At 36.9% G+C, this 19,184-nt stretch overlaps 2 protein-coding genes across 2 annotated transcripts; both read left to right on the forward strand.

The window, feature by feature from the left end:
* Nucleotides 1–2,432: 2,432 nt before the first annotated feature.
* On the forward strand, nt 2,433–2,819 carry LOC306769581 (uncharacterized protein; the record flags this gene model as incomplete). The annotated part of the gene is made up of 1 exon (XM_079258247.1): nt 2,433–2,819. One exon carries the CDS (start codon nt 2,433–2,435, stop codon nt 2,817–2,819), a length of 387 nt encoding a protein of 128 aa, XP_079114373.1.
* A 1,779-nt stretch (nt 2,820–4,598) lies between these two features.
* On the forward strand, nt 4,599–19,183 carry wipf3 (WAS/WASL interacting protein family member 3). Its single transcript, XM_079258925.1, has 9 exons — nt 4,599–4,702; nt 4,778–4,833; nt 7,777–7,871; nt 8,921–9,065; nt 13,474–13,635; nt 13,724–14,443; nt 16,419–16,556; nt 16,841–16,942; nt 17,031–19,183. Exons 3-9 carry the CDS (start codon nt 7,794–7,796, stop codon nt 17,069–17,071), a joined length of 1,386 nt encoding a protein of 461 aa, XP_079115051.1. The 5' UTR covers nt 4,599–4,702; nt 4,778–4,833; nt 7,777–7,793; the 3' UTR covers nt 17,072–19,183.
* The last annotated feature ends 1 nt before the right edge of the window (nt 19,184 follows it).

Consider the following 19,184-nt stretch of genomic DNA (forward strand, 5'->3'; position numbering starts at 1 on the left):
TTTTAAAATGTTAAACATAGCTCTATTAACTTGCATTTTAAGGAAACATCTTAATATTGTTCATACTCTTGTTTGATGTTATTTTTCAATCATATACATCTACTAATTCACATTTTCATTCAGTTGGAATAAGTGAGTGACTTTTAATTTAACTATTAATAGGCTACACTATCTCTACTCTTAAAACTGGGACAGTAGTGTCTGATGCATTATATATAGGCATATGGGATTGATAAGAACAACTTGCACTCTGAAGTGCTGCTGCAGATTTAAAAAAAAAAGAGCTTTAGTCAAGTCTCGTGCACAGATTATTATTTTGCTGCTTACGGTTCAGGAAACGCAGTTGAATGGTTTTTATAAGACACAGTCACTGGAGATCCAAGAAAGGGTATAAATAATTAACTCACTATGCATAGGCTAACTCATTAAGACAGTTGGAAGAAATACGTAGTACCTTTAATTTGGGAGAAGGTTATCACAAGAATAGTGTACTAATTGGCTTATTAGCTATTATATTATTCACATTATGACATGAACTGTAATTGTACTGTCCTTTCTGGAGTGAATGCAATAGAATTACAAGTAGTTACTTTATACAGTTTTCTTCTTGCTTGTTCATCTTGACAAAAGCATTTTATCTGTACGTTGTGCAGTTTCATAAGTGCAAGTCCTTCCACTAAAATATAATGGTGCAGTTGTATAAAAAAACAAATGACTTCTTATCAGTATTAACGTTTGAAAAACTTTACTTTATTAAATTTCAATAATAATTGATGGAAAACTAAGAGGTCAAGAAATAAAAGTAGATATTTGTTTTACAAAGTGAGTGGAAATATTTTTATCTTAGGTTTTTAACAGGAAACACGATGCTTGCACCACAATGCATCATTAAATAATTCCTTTTAACACAACACATTACACAGTGGTGTCATGTCAGGACACTGAAACCTCTAAACACGTCCTGTAATCCTCCATAAATGGCACATTAATCATCAGAAGGTGTGTCTTTTAAAACCTTTTAAAGGTGATGGAGGACATGGAGCACAAATCATTGTTATCATAATGCACTTGTGAGCTCTGGATAAGAGTCACTACAGACAGGGAGACAGAAGGAAAAACACAAAAAACTGAATCTGGATGTGGAATTGAGTTTAAGTGAAAGGACAAGCAGAAGCATCCGGAATGAAACACAAGAGACAAGCAGCAAAGCAGATGACACTGGCGCCAGGCCAAACAGCTTCCCCTCACTTAATTTGAACGTACAGCTGCAACAATTGCACGTTCAGGACAGTAATGACAGTCCTATCGCACGCGCTCATTTGAAATCATGTAGCCGAAATGCACACTGCAGAGGACAATCTGTTGTCGTGGTTAAAACAGTTACCTAAAATAAACAAAAGTCTCACATTTCCTCTGAGTAAAAAGAAATAGCCCAAACATAAGTTGAGTCCCCGGCCAGGGCTGGTTCAGCTGATACAAAGCCTTTTATTTTCTCCCTTTTGACTCTTTTACGGAAGAAGCGCATGCTCCCATGGGGTGTGTTGCCAGGCAGCCATAAACCCCGCCTACCCTTGCAGTGCGTTCACCTGAGGAGTTCTCACGTGACACACTCAGAGAGCTGAGCCAATGGGGAGTGAGGACAGGTGTTTCTGTATGAGAGTTTCGGAGGCGGAAACCTGCTGGTTCACTAGAGGTAAGCCGCTCCTTATAAATGTCTCACTTCTTCTGTAATAATCCCAAGAGGTGCCGAAAAACAGGAGCTTATTAAACTAAAATAGCGTTAAAAAACGACACAGACTTTCAGATGTCGGGAGATGTAAGGCGACCAGAAACCTGGCGAGTGCGTAAAATGGATATTTCTGCGCTCTTTTGAGACTGTTGTTAGAGACTGAAAGAGAAATCTCTGACTGTTTTAGCGTTGTGATATATCATATCTATATCTCAGCACTATAAAAGCTGAAAATTTACACTTGATTTGATCCTGACTGACCTCGTTTCCGTTTGCAGCTGAGGTAAGGGATCCTGAGAGCTTTTTTTCTTTTGCGTTTGTTTACACATAATTTTCGCTGTGATTTGGGCTTCTGTTCTCACAACTCATTAAACCAGTTTTACAGAGAAGCTAAATATGGTTATACTGGTTATTCATGGGATTACTTGATGAGACTTGGACACACTCGTGGGAAATTGGAGTATCTATATATCAACTTTATCAGGTTAAATGGCAAATATTTAAACAAAACAAGGCAGTTTGAATATTTGTGGGAGGAAAATGTCAAACAGGAGAAAATTAATGTGTTTATAAAATATTAATGATGATGTTTTTGATGCATTAGATATATGGAGTTTAATGCACATGAATGGACCATAAAATAACAAGAACATCCAGCTGATTGGATCTTCTCTCTGTCACAGGCCCCTCCTAACAGTCCAAGATGACAGAGAGGACCCCGTGGTGGAAAGCTTTCCTGCCAAAGAAAAAGAGTGGAGGCCCCAAGGACACAGGGTCATCCAGTGTCTTTGACCCAGACTTTAACCCTTTTGCACAACAACCAGAGAAGCAAAAAGAACCTGCAGTCTCCAAGCCCTCCAGCGGCCAGCCCCCACCTCAGCAAGAGTCCAACAAGAGCTCCAGCCTCATCAGCGATGACACCTTCGATGACTCCCAGCTGGAGTCGGTCTTCAATGAGCAGACATGTCGTAGAAACATGAAAGTGTCCCGTTCAGGTCGCTTCAAAGAGAAAAGGAGGCCACGTTCGACCCTTCCTATCGAGGAGAAAGAGACAGAGAACGCTGCAGCAGGGAAAGAAGATGTGCGATGACAATGAGGACGAGAAGAGACTGCTTTACAATGATTGAAAAAAAATTGGGGGGATTTATATAGAAGAGGCCTCATTTTCTTCAGGCATGTCGGTCTGATGTACAGAATTTTTTATAATGATGGTGATGATGAAGATGATGGGCTTCCTAATAATATAGGAATATGATAATATGGTTCAAGGCCTGTTTAAAATTTGCTAATGGACTTGTGCAAGACGGTCACAAATGACCTGAAGCGACTTTCACATGTTTTGTATTTCTGTATGATGGTTACTGAACCATTTTGTCAACAAAATACCCCAATCCCAATTAAACTGACGAGTTAGATTATGCAGTGAGAACTTATGATGCTGGCGTAGATTCTCCCTTAACATTCAATGATTGAACAGCTCATAAAATAATAAAAAAAAGGATATTTTTTTTAGGGATTAATTCTCAAAAGATGTTTACTATACTCTTGTAGTAAGATTAATATATGGTGATGAAGGATGATGCCCCTTTTGCAATGCCTTTACATAAATGTTGATTCTAATGGGTAAGAAGGATGTTCATAAAAGTATGAATAGTGTTATTGTGTAAACAAAATGCAGCTTTTAGTCACATATGCAACACATGCCAGCAACAAGCAGATGATATTTTGATGAAGGATTACATTGATCAAATATTTGATAAAGTCTTTAGTAATGGTACTGCTAAGCTATTATTTAAAAAAAAAAAAATCTAAGCAGGTGAATGAGATGTGGATGATTTGCTATGGTAGCAATTTAGTTTCCCTTCCAGGATTGTTGTATTTTCAATCCCCTGTGAATATTTACATGAAGGCATAAATAAGACAATAAATCTGATAACTGCTACATCTGAATGTGTGTTTCTTTATTCCATCCATGGTTTAATGAGAAGCAAGGTTTAAATTTTAAACCTCAGTTTCTTGTCTCACTTTAAAGACTAGCAACTGGATAAATTTCCAGACATCTAAAACTCCCAGAAAAGATGAGAAAAATATAAATCTCCACATACACATGTGGTAGTCAGACTGCTGAAATCACAAATAAAAACAAAACCCTATGCTCAGTAAAAAAAAAAAAAAAAAAAAGCATTAATTAAAAAACATTAATACCTTGAAACAGTAAAACAGACCAATCTCAGTACAAAAGATGACTAAGTAAATGTTTGTACACAAAGTTTGTGGCAAGTCCATTTCATAATAATTTTAAAAAGGGTGGAGCTCGTCTGTGTCACTGCATTCCTTAGTCACTGTTAAACTTTAAGGTGTGTGTGTGTGTGTGTGTGTGCGTGAGTAGCTATATGTGTGTGTAAGGGTTAGGTCACTGCGACAGAGAAATCACATAAACATTTTTAGATTTAATTCTCTGCAACTATCACTCCAAACAGTCCAGCAACAGGTTCAACGAGGCGTTGTTTTTTTTTTTTTTAAAGATTGAGATATGAGCTGTAAGGCCGTGTTCTCAACACAAGGGGGCAAAAATATGCTTCCATAATACTGCTGGAAAATACAACTGAATAAATGGACAATAAAGTGAAAAATAATTGCATTTTTAATTGTTTTATACGACTATTTTTTCCAGAAAGAAGTATAAACGTCTTTACTCTTCACAGATGTAATTCCAAGTTATATGGTACGTTCAGCATGAACTGAAACGATGACATGGAGCAGAGTAAGCTCTCACTATTGGTCCAGTGTTGTCTGTTGGGCGACAAGGTGTGGCTTGGAGCTGTGCGTCCCCTGCAGAGCCCACTCAGTGAAATGCACCGCAAACAGCTGCTGCTGGACAAGGTCTTCACGTCTTCAGAAAGGTGGACGCTTCAAAAAGTGCAATAAAACCATTTGGAAACTTTTTTTCCCCTGGATGTTTACAGGAGCCATGTAAGATCCATATGCTGACAGGCTGAACGTCTAAGAAGTCGTGTCCTCATTTGACCAAAGATAACTTTCTCACAGTTCCGTTATGGAGCGCGCACTCTGTGCGTCATCGTCCTGAAGCTGTCTGCCAACAGGTGGGTTTGTGCTACTTTCTGACGGTAAACACCTTATTTCTTAATGTTTGAGCATCATTGAAGCGGGTATGAGGCAAACTTGTATTTGGTTCTTAATTTGGTTGCTTCTGTTTTGATGTGACAAGGTATTCATGGCGCAGTTATGTCCATTTAATATATCTAAATCATCTAAAGACTTCAATTAATGTAAATTTAACCCATAACTAAATTTTTAGCCATAAAGCCGCCTGCTTAACTGTTTGGTAGACAAACATTTTGGTGAGCATGATGAATTTGGTTTATAAGTTGTGGAAGAAAACCTTTCAGTCACATCTACCACTTAGCTAAAGTATGTACAATACAGTATATATATATATATATATATATATATATATATATATATATATATATATATATATATATATATATATATATATATATATGTATATATATATATATATATATATATATATATATATATATATATATGTATATATATATATATATATATATATATGTATATATATATATATATATGTATATATATATATATATATGTATATATATATATATATATGTATATATATATATATATATATGTATATATATATATATATATATGTATATATATATATATATATATGTATATATATATATATATATATGTATATATATATATATATGTATATATATATATATATGTATATATATGTATATATATATATATGTATATATATATATATATATATATATATATATGTATATATATATATATATATATATATATGTATATATATATATATATATATATATGTATATATATATATATATATATATATATATATATATATGTATATATATATATATATATATATATATATATATATGTATATATATATATATATATATATATATGTATATATATATATATATATGTATATATATATATATATATATATATATGTATATATATATATATATATATATGTATATATGTATATATATATATATATATATATATATATATATATATATATATATATATATATATATATATATATATATATATATGTATATATATATATGTATATATATATATATATATATATGTATATATATATATATATATGTATATATATGTATATATATATATATGTATATATGTATATATATATATGTATATATATATATATATATGTATATATATATATATGTATATATATGTATATATATATATATATATATATATATGTATATATATGTATATATATATATATATATATATATATATATATATATGTATATATATATATAATTTAGTATTTATTGACTAAAGGCGAAGAAAAATATGCAAAGAAGGGGTTATATGCAAAACAAAATGCGTGATCGGATTAAAATGCATATTTAGAGTAAACACTTTGTAAACGATTGATTGCTACTGTCCATTTGCCCTGTAACAGCCCAAGTTGAGCATACCAGAAGCAGTAAATCAAACCAAGCATGGCTCCATATTATATTTATAAGCCAGATTCTTTGTCCATTGTCAGCCTGAATGTGTGTCAAATTCCAACATTAAATCTCACAAAATTTACAGTACAAAATCCAAATCTGTGAGCCAGATCCACATCTTCAATTCTTGTGTTTCATTCCCACTGACAATCTCCTCTTTTTTTTTTTTTTTTTAGTGACTAATATGCAAAAAATAGTTAATATGATGTACATATCCAAGTTAATATTTTATTACTACTGCCAGTTAGAGTTTTGCATAAACATCTGATGAAAACAGTGGGCAGTTATTGGCTAAATGTCTGTCACAAAGAACATGTGACTGCTCCCTGTTTAGGCTTTATCTGCTGCCAGTTCCAGTAACTTGTTTGTGTCATGCTAGATCTTTTACCTCAAATTGTGCAAGCCAACCTACGGGGTCAAACAACAGCTGGTGTGAGAGGTGCACTTCCACTCTCTCTCCCACCTGTTTTGCAAAAGCTCAGCTAACCAGTGTCCAGAGCTGGCACTTTAAAGATCAAAAGTGGTGGTGTTCCAGAGGGTGCTTGACACAGATATGAAGCTAGAAATAGAAACCAAGAACAGTCTGGCAGCCACAAACAGGGAAAGCATGATCTGAATACATGCACACACAGCCACGGACACACACACATACACACACACAAGGAACAAGTGAGATTCATCAAGATTCAACAGACCCAAGTCCTGTTCTACATTTTATTTAATTTCTGAGGAGCATGTGCAAATTCCATAGAGAGCTGAATGCGAACAAACATCAGGCTTCTTTCAGTCATGGAGGACAACTTCTAAAACATTTCTCATGGATATGATGTTGAGTGGTAGTTGCAGAACTGCCACAGGACGTTGATTTGCCCAGAAGCATGTAGAGGTTGCAACATGGAAACACAATCCAGGACATGAGCTGTTCCTGGAAAGCAGCTGTACTGCTGTGATAAAAAAAAAACATCCTGTATGTAAGAACTCTGTTCAGTATAATCTTTAAAAAAAAAAAAGGAAAAATGAGAGAATTCTGTATTTTTATGCTGTAGTTTTCTCCTCAATTTGTCGTCATGTATTTGCCATTCAATTACAGCAGGCTTTTGGTCACTGTCTGACTGAAGGATAGAGGTCCATTACTTTTTACACTGTCGCCATTGTTTCATCCCAAGTCCTGCCAGAGGGAATTGTGGGAAGAAGATTAGCAGGGGCGGATGGTGGTGGGGGGGTTGGCCTGTGTCGGATTTCTATGGAGAGGATGGAGCTCTTGCTGTTTCCTGTTTTGTGCGTATGGTGTGGAGCGCTCTTCCTGTTCAGTGTTCAGGAAAGAGGGTGGGAGGTCATCAGATGCTACGTACCACCGTGGCAGCTTGTGATCAGGAGGAAAAATAAACTAGAACCTGGTCAGTGGCTGCAGCACACGAGTAGGCCGATGGTAATAAAGTCTACATTGTCTTGCAGGTATCTGAAGCTTAGGCATGCCAGCTCCACCTCCTCCCCCTCCGCCTCCCCCCGTACCTCCTCCACCACCGCCACCCAGTGCTGCCCTGCCACAGGTAAGTGTCACTATCTCCAACTCTTTCTCATGCATTTGTAAACGCTCGCTTGTGTCCTTCTTGCCGATGATCAACCAAACACCTGGAGGTTATTTGTATTATTGATTGAGCTACACACACACACTTACTCAAATGTACACACAAAGAAACACAGGATAGGACAGAGAGCAGACTCTCAGTAGCAGATGGGTGTTATGTTTCCATGGCAGGCTCGCATAGTGTCCTCATGTTAAATGAGCTGCTGCGGCCCGAAAACAGAAGACAAGGCTCGATTGATTCTGACCACAACAATAACCTGAAGTTGCACTTCTTCTCTGTGGAGGGAAACAATACCCTGTTTCTCATCACTTCATCCTCCTCACTATAATTTTCTTTTATTTTTTTTACCTCTGTCATCTTCCACTTCATGTGTGTAAGGAGTTCAGATGATGTTGAGAGGAGGATGATATGTATAGTTTATAAAGCTCCACCAACATCTTAACATAAACATTACATTGAGTAAAAAGGCTGCATAGTAATAGTTCAGCTAACCCTCTGATGCCTCAATTAATACAAAAAGAGTGCCATGTTGTTGGACATTATGCATGAATACATTAATTTTGTATAATTCTTAATTCTTTTTAGATTTATATTGAAATGACAATACCAAAAATTTAAACAAAACCTGCAAAACAAAAAAAAGCAAACAAATGTTTTTGTACATATTGTAATTTTTGTGATATCAATGTTCTTTGTGCTTTCCTTTTTTTTTTTGTTTTTTGTGCAATGTTATCATATTTTACACCACAGTTACACTATTCGTGCTGTTTGTAGCATGAAAGAGATGGAAACTGCAGCAAACACAAACTATTTGTATTTTGCTGGATAAACTAATTCAGTTGCAATTAAAAATGGAAATAGTTGCTGTAGCAAGAGTGTAAAAGTTTTGTAACTTAGAAACCTTTTTTAGATTGTGCTTTGGGGGGACGGATTAGATCAACTATGTATGTCATAGTACATAAAATCTGTTAAGGTTTTCATAAAATAAATCTCTTTTTCTCCTGTGACAGTGTCATTCAGAGCCTCCTAAATTCCAGCCTGGAGGAGGAGGAGGTGGAGGAGGTGGAAGGAATGCCCTATTGGCCGACATCCAAAAAGGAGCCAGGCTCAAGAAAGTCACACAGGTCAATGACCGCAGTGCTCCTGTGGTCGATAGTAAGTCCAACAACCAAACCATTCATTAATTCAACACTGTAGTTATTGCTGAAAGATCTGTCACTGAGTCGGTCTCACATGGGAGACTGAGGGTTTGCTGTCTGTCTCTTTACATTGAAATGTACTATCCCCCCCTCCCTCCCATGCGGTGGGGGGGGATGTCAGCAGGAGGATGTTGTGTTTTTATGGGCTATATCTGAACACATACAGACAAAAAACAATTTACGCTTCAGAATGCCTACAGCACGTTTATGATGCCAATAGAGGAGGATGTATAATTCAGTGGCAATCACAACGGACGAGTTATGGCCAGTATTTTAATTTTCCCCACCTTCATTTTTTGTTTAAGTCTTACTTATCTATTCTTCCATGATTAAAAGTTCATCTACATATCAGAAAAATCCAAAATAGTGCAGCCTGGTAGAAATCATTTGTCAAATTATGTCTGAGAAGGTGGCATTAGCTTTACAACTCTTATCTTTATCACTGAACCAGTTTATGGGTTTTATAAAGCTACTTAAAAGACTAAATACTAACTATCTTAAATTAAAAATTTATATATTTTATTAATCTATAAAGTGAAAACATGGGGGGCATCCAGACAGGCAGAGTTGGAGAGATTTGTCTAGTTATTTGTGACATTTCAAAACTGAATAAGCACTGCCCAAGATCATATTGTGGGAGGAAAGGGAAGGGAGCAACAACTACAAAAAAATCACTGCCTCCAGCACCACATGGCAACACCCCTGTCCAGCTGGACTTGCAACAGTCTGACTAGCACTTATCTATGATGTCCCCTGCTGCTTGATTTCTTGCTTGTGTTGATCTCACTCTCAGATGTAAGTCACTTTTGACCAAATGTGTCTGCTGAATGATTGTAGAATAGAACAGGCAACCCTCAATAAATTGACAAATAAGAAATTTAACCAAACAAACACATCTAGATTGTACAGCAGAGTATCTAAGACCAAAGATAAAGTAGGTGGAGATCTTATTGTCCAAAGAAGCATGAAGCGGGGATGTCTTCTTTCAGGCATGTTTGTTCATTGAGCCTGACAGAAACACGACAGATAGTTTTTCCTCCTGGACTTGCAAGGTGTGAACTTTTCTTTAATCTAGGATGTATCAGTCTGACATTTATACACACTCAAAAATAGAGGTACCAGCTTGTACCTAAAAAGGTACAAATGCTTGTCGCTGGGGGTGTACTCTTTTGAGAGACATTTCTGTACCCTTCAGTTCTGGTCTATTTTTGTACCTTATCAAGTTCAACCTCACCTTTTCAAGTTATGTTTTTTTTATGTTTTTCACAGCATTAGGCCTGGTCCATGCAACTTAGCAATATTATCTTATCTTTAATCTAGAAATAATCTTCAAAAACTCAAAATACTGACCAGACATACACTTAGTTTGCAGCATCTGACCTTCATTGTCTGGTGTAGTAAATGACTGTTAAGTAGTACTACTGTCACCACTCAACTCTGCTCTAGTTTGTAACATTACAGCCAATAACATCACATTTTTCAATGCTGCAGGTACCCTTATGGTCAAAATGGTACAAATTTGTACTTTATGTCACTTTGAACCCTTTTTCGCACTCTGAAGGTGTGTTTCTGGTATCTTAAAGACCAGTATTGTACTTTTGAGAGAACATTTCTTTAAAATGTACCTATAGGTACAGAAATGTCCTTATCTTGTACCTCTATTTTTGAGAGTGTACATTGAGGTGAGTAAATACTGTTTTTAAGTTTATGGCCATATTAAGAAGGAGTCATTATTTTATCATTAATATCAGCAGTACTAAATGTCTTGCTCTGCAGCCATACAGAAAGTCCTTATATAAGCTGTACTAACTAAGCTGGCCCATTTGAGATGCTCAGGACTGTATAGCTTGCTTCCAGACTGAATCAGGACACAGGGGTCACGTCTTCTGCACAGTCATAGAGGAGGTAGCTAGGGACCTGCCAGGCTCCCTTAGGGAGACACTCATGAATGCATCTGTTGACATGCTAGCAGATTTTCCATGTCTGATCATCCATGCTGCAGAGGAAGAGCAGAAGGAAGACAAGGGAGCTTAGTTTGTGGAGGCATCAGTCTTCAGTTTTCTTCAGGCTGAGGAAACCTTAGAACACTTTATTCTCTAATATCCCAGACTGTCCCCTGTGTTCTCTGACTGTGGCTAGCCGGCCTGGACAGGCCTTGGATGAGCAGCTTTTTAGCTTTTGCTTTAAGAAAGAACATAAAACATAAGCCATTCCTGCAGTATATTTTTGTGCAGAACTTTGTGGTCATTGTAAGCAAGTTATAGAGATATACTTGAACTCAAATCACATAAAAAATTATATTTAAGTCACTTCTGCTTCACTCTGAGTGAATTAATAAAACCTTTTATGTTTATAACTCCCCAAACTGAATAAAAGGCAGAGTGACCCTTTACTATCTCCCAGTGAGATAGGAAAGTGAAATTAGACCCCTATGGTTTAAATAATGATACATTACTGTGTATAAACTCTTGTTAAGGTGTTTAAATACTTACAGTAACAAGGTCTTACAACACTTCATGATAATATAGAATGTGAGTACTTATTTCACTCTGTTTAATATAATAAGAAATTCCTCTGCATGATATCTCAGAGTAGTATCACCGTCCCGGTGTCCCGGTGTCCCGGTGTCTCGGCATCATCTTCCTAACTTTATCACCGAGTAAAAGACTATTAAACGGTGTTCCCCATACAGACCAAATGGGTCTGCCTTTACTAGACTCATATTTCAGAGTTCATAGGATTCATCAGATTTTCTTTTTGTTAAAGTAAAAAAGTAAAACAATTAATGGTTTTCTTATACAAAGGTTATATATCTCAATAAAAAGAAAAAGTCAAGGATATGTAAAAATATAAATGAAATAAAAATGTAACTTTTTACATTAACATTAGCAGTTTAAAGCAATTTAATAATGGTAATTAAAAAGCTAAAAGCGATTTAAAAATGACTTGAAATACATCATAATATTCATGCAAAATGTTGGATAAAAAAGCATTGCAAAATTCACAAGAAATTAAATTTGTACTTCAGAAATAAAAATATCTGAAAATGTGAAAAAAAAGGAAATCCAGGCAATGCCTACCAGTTTATCAACCTTGTTCAAAGATATACATTATTGTAAGTACATGTCAAAAACAAAGAAACACAAAACATTCAAATTCAATAAAAGAAAATAAAATAAAAATTAGTCTTAATGAGACTCTTCTGACCTGACAATTCAGAGGTTTTACTCTTCCAGCATGGCAAAGGGGAGAGAGGAGAGAAAGAGAGAATATGGGAAAGCTTTTCTTTTTATACTAGGCTTCAGAATACATCATGGAGTACAACTTTATTGGGTAAAGTAATTTATGATTTGCTCTTTCCAACTGAAGACAAAAGGTTCAATTTCTGTACACTGTGTACAGTTAACTTGTCAAATATCTGCTACTTTATGTCTCTTCCTGGAGGGACTTGTGGTCTTTTGCTGTTGCAATCACCTCTTGTTGGAATAAGTGTTGGTGGTTTTGCCTCGCTTCAGATCTGAAGCTGGTTTGTGACCTCTCACTTGTTATCTGACCTTTTCCATTGTTTTCTGAGAAGCGTTGCCAAATAGGTGCTACTTCCTCTCTCTGTCTTCATGTCTGCAGGGGTGTCTACTTGTAGGCATCCTGCAAACACTTTTCACACAGTTGCTTTTTTTCCAAGTCTCAAAATAAGCATGATGAAAAATGGGTAATAACAATAATAGTAAATAATAGCGTAATAAAATAGTAAATAAAATATTAAAAATGCTAAGCAAATGAAAATTACACAGTCATCAATAACATCAATGACAGTGAAGGTCACATTGTCAAAATAATATATTTCATCTCAAACTATGATCATATTTTTATTCTATCAAAGTATAACATTTGACTCAATCCAATTAGGAAGTAGAAGATATTTTAACAAATTAGTGATATGCTGCAAACGTGCCACAGTTGAACACAATCTTACATATTAGAAACACCTCTTATTTACAAAGTTGCATGGTGTACCATCATCAATTCACATTTTGAGTTGTTCGACTTATGTTTCCCTAATTTAGAGACAATTATATAAGGTGTGTTTACCTGGTTGTGCTTTTAAGGGTGATACTCATAATATTTAAAAAAGTAAGCTATATTGAACCCTATGAATTGTAATGACATGATTAAAGCACTGATGACATTTAACAGAGCTGTTGTAAATTTTTAGTGTTATTTAAAACAGTGCAAATCAAATAACTTCAGTGAATAAATTAATCATTAAATAATCAATAGCTTGTAAAAAAAAATCCTTCTATTCTATGAAATGATTTAGACTTTAACGTTACTGCATAACTTGTAATGTGTGTAATGTTCCTCAGAGCCTAAAGCTCACCCTGCAGATATGTCAGGGAATGGTGGTGGTTCTCAAGGCTCATCAGGTGGGATGGCACCCATGGGACCCTCTTTGAGTGGGCTATTTGCTGGAGGGTTTCCCACTCTCAGGCCGATAGGACAGAGAGACTCAGCAGGCAAGACCCCAGGTTGGTGTAAAAGCCTGATTAATGAATTTCAGCTGTTTTTTTATGGATTTTAAAATGACTCTCTTGTGTGTTCATGTGTGTTGTTAAGTGTCCCGATCGAGTTCATCCGCCTCCCTAAAGCCTCTCTGGAACCCCCCTCCATCAGCGGACTCTGGCAGCACTCCTGAGTCGCCCAGGACACCAGACGTCCAAAGCTCCTTCCACCGCCTGCTTGCCTCCTCGTCTTCCTCCTCCTCTGCTCCTCCCTCTCCCTCTCACAGCATAAAGTACCCACCTCCCTTTCCTGCTTCCTCGCCCTCCACACCTCCACCTGCTCCTCCTTCTGCTCCACCTCCGCCTCCCCCAACTCAGACTTTCCAGGACCGACCAGCCAACAAGCCTCCCTCTTTTCCCTCCTGCCCTCCCCCTCCGCCTCCATTCCAGGTTACCAAGCCAACATGGCTCCCCATCCAGCACTCTCACCACACATCAGTTTCCCAGCCCTCCACTCCACGTCCGCCTCCACCTTACCAGTCTCCATCCGTGCCAGGGGACCGTTCCTCAGGTTGTTTCTTCTCTCTGCCTCCCACTGCTGTCTACTCTGAACCTTCACGGTTCCCCATTTTGCGTGACAGCCCTCTGGGACTTCCTCCTCCTCCCCCTCCTCCTCCACCTCTACCTGCATCTTTCACCCTGAGCTGTCCATCCACCCTTCCTCCACCCATACCTAAAGTAGCTCCAGTGCCCTCATCAGCGATGCGCTCACTGCCTCCCTCATACCCCTGCAACGCTCCCACTCGACGGCCTCCAGCTGTGCCCAGAAGTGCAGGTAGGGGGTTAGAAACCTCTTCATGTCACAGATTTCACTTTTTTTTCTTGCTTAATTACCCATAACTCTTCAGCATTGTGGGGATAGACAGATGTTGCCTAAAGATGAACATGGATACAAGACTGCAAAAAATTCCACATGCTATAGTTACATGTGAGTGTTGAATCTAATTCCTTAGAATTAAATTTAATTCACATGATTTGACAAAGGTGACTCCTACGTGATGAATGACTCCAATTCACTCAACCTAATTATCGGTGGCTCAACTGGTCTATCAAAAAATACTTGTGTTTTTCCTTTTCACAAACTCCAAAAGACAAAGATTAAATAAACTCTCGGCTGTAACTCAGAGGGTAGAGTGACCCTTCAGCCAAAAGGTCACTGTTTTTATTCCAAATTCCCCAATATACATGTAGAAATATCACTTGGCAAGAGAACAAATTCCTCACTGCTCCCGTAATGTACTCCTCACTTTCAAAATAAAGGCATTTTCTAATTTAGTGTGACAGATGAGGAAGGCAATGCAGCAGAGCAGCCACAGCTTAGATTCCTCAGAGCAGCATGCACGGGTATCATTTACAAGTAATGCAAATAAATACATTGAGAATAGCCAATACCAATATCCAGAAAGGAGACAACAGACATAGAGAGACTGGTTAAGTGAGATGGAAAGTTCATGGAGAAAGAAACACTCATTGTAGCAACAGTTTCAATTAATCTTTTAAACTGATTCAAAATATTCAAAACAAAGAAATACATTTTTATTTTTATCACATTCTGTTGCATGACTATGATTTTGCACAAATTTTCATAAGGTGTCACAGGGCCAGAGTCTGTCCACTTTAGTGTTGCTGTTCTACCGTCTAATAATGTGCAGTGGCTCGGCACTGACTGTTGCAAACCCAGTGCTGTGCAGCTGTAAGAGAACTAAGAGCTTTTTCTGTTTAATAAACCAGTGGGCTGACATCTGGTTGTTATGAACATTGTAAAGCAGAATTAAACATCTGTCACCCTTTCATTTTTGGGGTCTCATGTGTCTGCTCTATATGGAGAGGTGATTTCTTTTTCTTTTTGCTTTAGCTAAAGGTACACATTTACAAAAAAAAAAAAATCACATTCTGTGCTCATTTAAGTTTAAGTGCAGCATTTTTGAGAAACAAAAAATCTGAAAAACATGTAACTCAAGAACTGTTAGACTGTAAAAACTGAATAATGGACTACCTTAATCTAAACATTACATGTGGTCTTTGAGTTTGGCTGAGTGACTATTAGCAGCTGGCACTAAGATGTTGTCTTTGTCATGTGATCAAGTGCTTTTTTATTTATTTTTTGTCAAGATGCAGTTCGTGTGAGGGAACAATAAAGTGTCTCATTTCATCTCTCCTCATGCTGGCTGTCAGTCTCCCATGCCAGGGTCTTTAGACCACTCAGAAAAAGCAACAATCTAGAGCACTGTTTGAGTAAATGACAGTAAGGAGAAAAAAAGCCATAGACTCACCTGTGGAGGCTCAGAGAGAGAAGTCATGTCAAAATATTATAAAATTGCAGCAGCCAATGGAAGAATGTCAATATCAGTGTAGTAAACCCAATGATAGAGGAAGAGTGGAGGAAGGCTGTCTAAAACAATGGTTCCTAATTACACAGAGATTCTTATGTTTCAGGCATTACCATGGTTATTTTTCATTGACAAGGACATAATGTCTTTTTTTTCATTGTTTTTTTTTTTTTTTATATTTTAATATATTGTTCCTGATTTATTTGAGAGCATTGCAATATAATCAAACGTCAACGAGAAAAAAAAAAAGGTAGAAATATTTGATGGGCTGGAAATGTAGTATGTCTGGTCAGTGTAAATCACAACTTTATGTCATAATAAAAAGAACCAAACAAATCTGTACTTAATGCATCTTTTTTTAGATTTTTACTGTTGACATGGTCAGAAATATTTACTGACATCTGCCTCATTTGCTAACAGGTGTGGGTCGGCTGGCTCCTCCACCAGCTCCTCCGGCACGTTCCCCAACCACAGAGTTGTCAACCCGCATTCCTCCCCCACCACCACCACCTCCTCTGCCGCCATTCAGCCTCAGGAATGGACACCTGCACAGCTTGGGTTGGATTTTGCTGCATATTTAAAAATAAAACGTGCAAGAGTATAAATTCCGAAGTTGAAATGCATGCAAAGGAATGTCCCTTTAAACGATGAAATTCATCTGCTGCTTGTGACCAGGACGGGCCACTAAAGTGAAGTTAACAATTAGAAAATTCGATGATTTAAAGAGAACTGTATGTATTTCAGTTTTCAGAATTAGTTATGGAGCGTAACGAAGAGGAAGGAGTATGTTTCCTACAAGTTTAGATCTAACATTTTCTAAATAAACCTTCTCTCTCCTGCAGATGATTTTGAATCCAAGTTTCAATTCCACCCTGTAGAAGACTTACCACCACCTGACGAATTCAAGCCTTTCCCTCGCATCTACCCCAGCAAAGAAAACAGAGGTAGTCACAAAAAAGTCTGATCTTTTTCCATGAAGTTAGTCTCATCTGTTATTGCTTCCCCCCCCCCACTCTGTACTTCCATATGCAGTGAACCCCAAACCACCGGGGATCAGGACACACCTCAGATGAGTTACGGACTCGCCCTCCTCTTCAGCACTAAAAAGAATATTTTGAATATTTCTCCTCCATCTCATGACAGCTCATCATAACAGCATAGCCACCATAGAGACTTTATGTGCTTGTGTTGTTTGTGTGTGCACTGTGTGTGTATGCAAGTGTCAAACAGTGTCCAGCCTTATTCTGTGTGACCTCTGACCTTTTCCAGTGGGGAATGTTTTGAATGTGTGTGTGGAGGAGGACTCAGTGCGTTTCTACTCATAAGCTACATACAGATTCCACACAAGTACACATCAGTCTAGTGCCACTGCCTTCCACTACATTTGACACTTAACTAGTTACACATTTTATAGAAGACTAATTCAAGAGCTATTCTAGACAAGTTAGCATTAACAAACTTTAACACATAATATACTTATTTTACTCTTTTGCATACAAATCGTGGTTATGTAAAGTACCTTACAACATGCTACACTGAAATGCTCAGCAAAGCAAGAATGTAATTTATTTTTTTCTTAAAATCCACATTGAAAATAATAGTGAGAAACCATGTTGACAAGTGTACAACAAGCTGATCTAAATTCTTTTTAAAATTCAAACTACAAACAGGATTATAATTGAATCCTTGGCTACTATTCTTAAATTGCTTAATGTAAAACTTGGGTATTAATCTTTTAGAATAATGTAATGGTGCTACCCCTCTTTAATGTTTTCTTTTTCATAATATCCAGTGGGACAGTTGCTGGTATTTGGAGGAGTCTCAGTTTGTGTGTGTGTGTGTGTTTTTATTGTACCAAATAATAAATAGTCTGTTGATTTTTAATCCCCATAAGTACTAATCAACACCAACACTTGAGAAGATGCTGCCACCTGCTGGTTCATGTATGTATGAAAACTTTCTAAATGTGAAATCAATAAATTTTTACTTTAAAAAAAAAAAAAAAAAAAAAAAAAAGACCACTTTACTACATTAGTTTTATATATAAGCTAATGTGGAACTCTGCTTAATATAGTACACTTTTTTCTTGACTTTAGCCTTGATTTGTTTACATGATACTGCTCAACTTTAAAGATACAGAAACACTCATTTATTTTCTGGTTGAGGAGTTATCTTCAGAGTAACCAGCTCCATCCCACTGTTACCCAGTAACTTATTGTAAGCCCAGTCTGGTTTCTCCTGTTTGGCCATGTGCTTCTGTCTGGGAACAGTAAGGCGATCCTTTTCTTTTAGGGATGATGTTTAAGTTCTCAGCTTATCTTGCAGCTGTGGCACTGCAGACCATTTAATGGCTAGATGAACACTTCATTGTCCTCACAAGAAAAGGGATACCTTATCCTTGAAAAACTGAGGGGTACAGCTGTGGAGAGCCCAAGTTGGGTTTTGGTTGTCAAGGTAAAGCACCAACAACTAAATGAAGTGGTTAACAATAATACAGTTTTGCAAACACAAAAGTTATTGTTTCAGGTTGTGCCTCTGAAGTGGTCGCCACATCAAATCATCACACAGGTGAATTGGTGCGTTTTACACCTGATGCCCTTCCTGACGCAACCCTCTGCATTTATCTGGGCTTGGGATCAGTCCTTGGAGAACAGTTGTGTCCCCCTCGGGTCTGCAGCAGCATAGGGGAGCAGGACTTGAACCGTCAGGTCACAAGACACCTGAGCCTATACCACCCCTCTGGAAACAAAAAAGTAGCAAGTAAAAAAAGTAAAACGCATGCTGTGATGTTACATGTACTTGTTTGGAGAATTATTTTCTCTTTTTTATTTGGAAAAGAAATCAACTGAGTAAAGAAAAAAAAATTTCTAGGGATTCAGTAGTACTTGACAGCTTAGAAATCCAGATGATTCACTTTGACTCTGACATTTATTGACAAATGCGATATCATCAAGTAAAGTAAATTCTTATACAAAATTAAACGGAATCATTTGGTTTCAATATATTTAAGTGTTTTATCCACTGGTTTACATTTACTAAATTCCAGCTGATATTGGTCCAGTAAAGCATTTCTCTAACAAAACTGAAGCAGTCTATTTAAGCGAAACGTACACTCATCAGCCTCACAAACATAATGCTTGAAATATCCTGAGACAGTCTTCTCAATAAGCTCCACGCCTGAAGTAT

This window comes from Telmatherina bonti, assembly GCF_933228915.1.
Source record: "Telmatherina bonti genome assembly, chromosome: 19".
Lineage (NCBI taxonomy): Eukaryota > Metazoa > Chordata > Actinopteri > Atheriniformes > Telmatherinidae > Telmatherina > Telmatherina bonti.

Bases quoted from the DNA above. Each gene is read 5' to 3' on its own strand.
- wipf3 (XM_079258925.1), top strand. From the start codon at position 7,794: ATGCCAGCTCCACCTCCTCCCCCTCCGCCTCCCCCCGTACCTCCTCCA. The intron at 13,636-13,723 runs GTTGGTGTAAAA...TGTGTTGTTAAG, and splicing joins CTCAGCAGGCAAGACCCCAG to TGTCCCGATCGAGTTCATCC. The intron at 16,943-17,030 runs GTAGTCACAAAA...TTCCATATGCAG, and splicing joins CCCCAGCAAAGAAAACAGAG to TGAACCCCAAACCACCGGGG.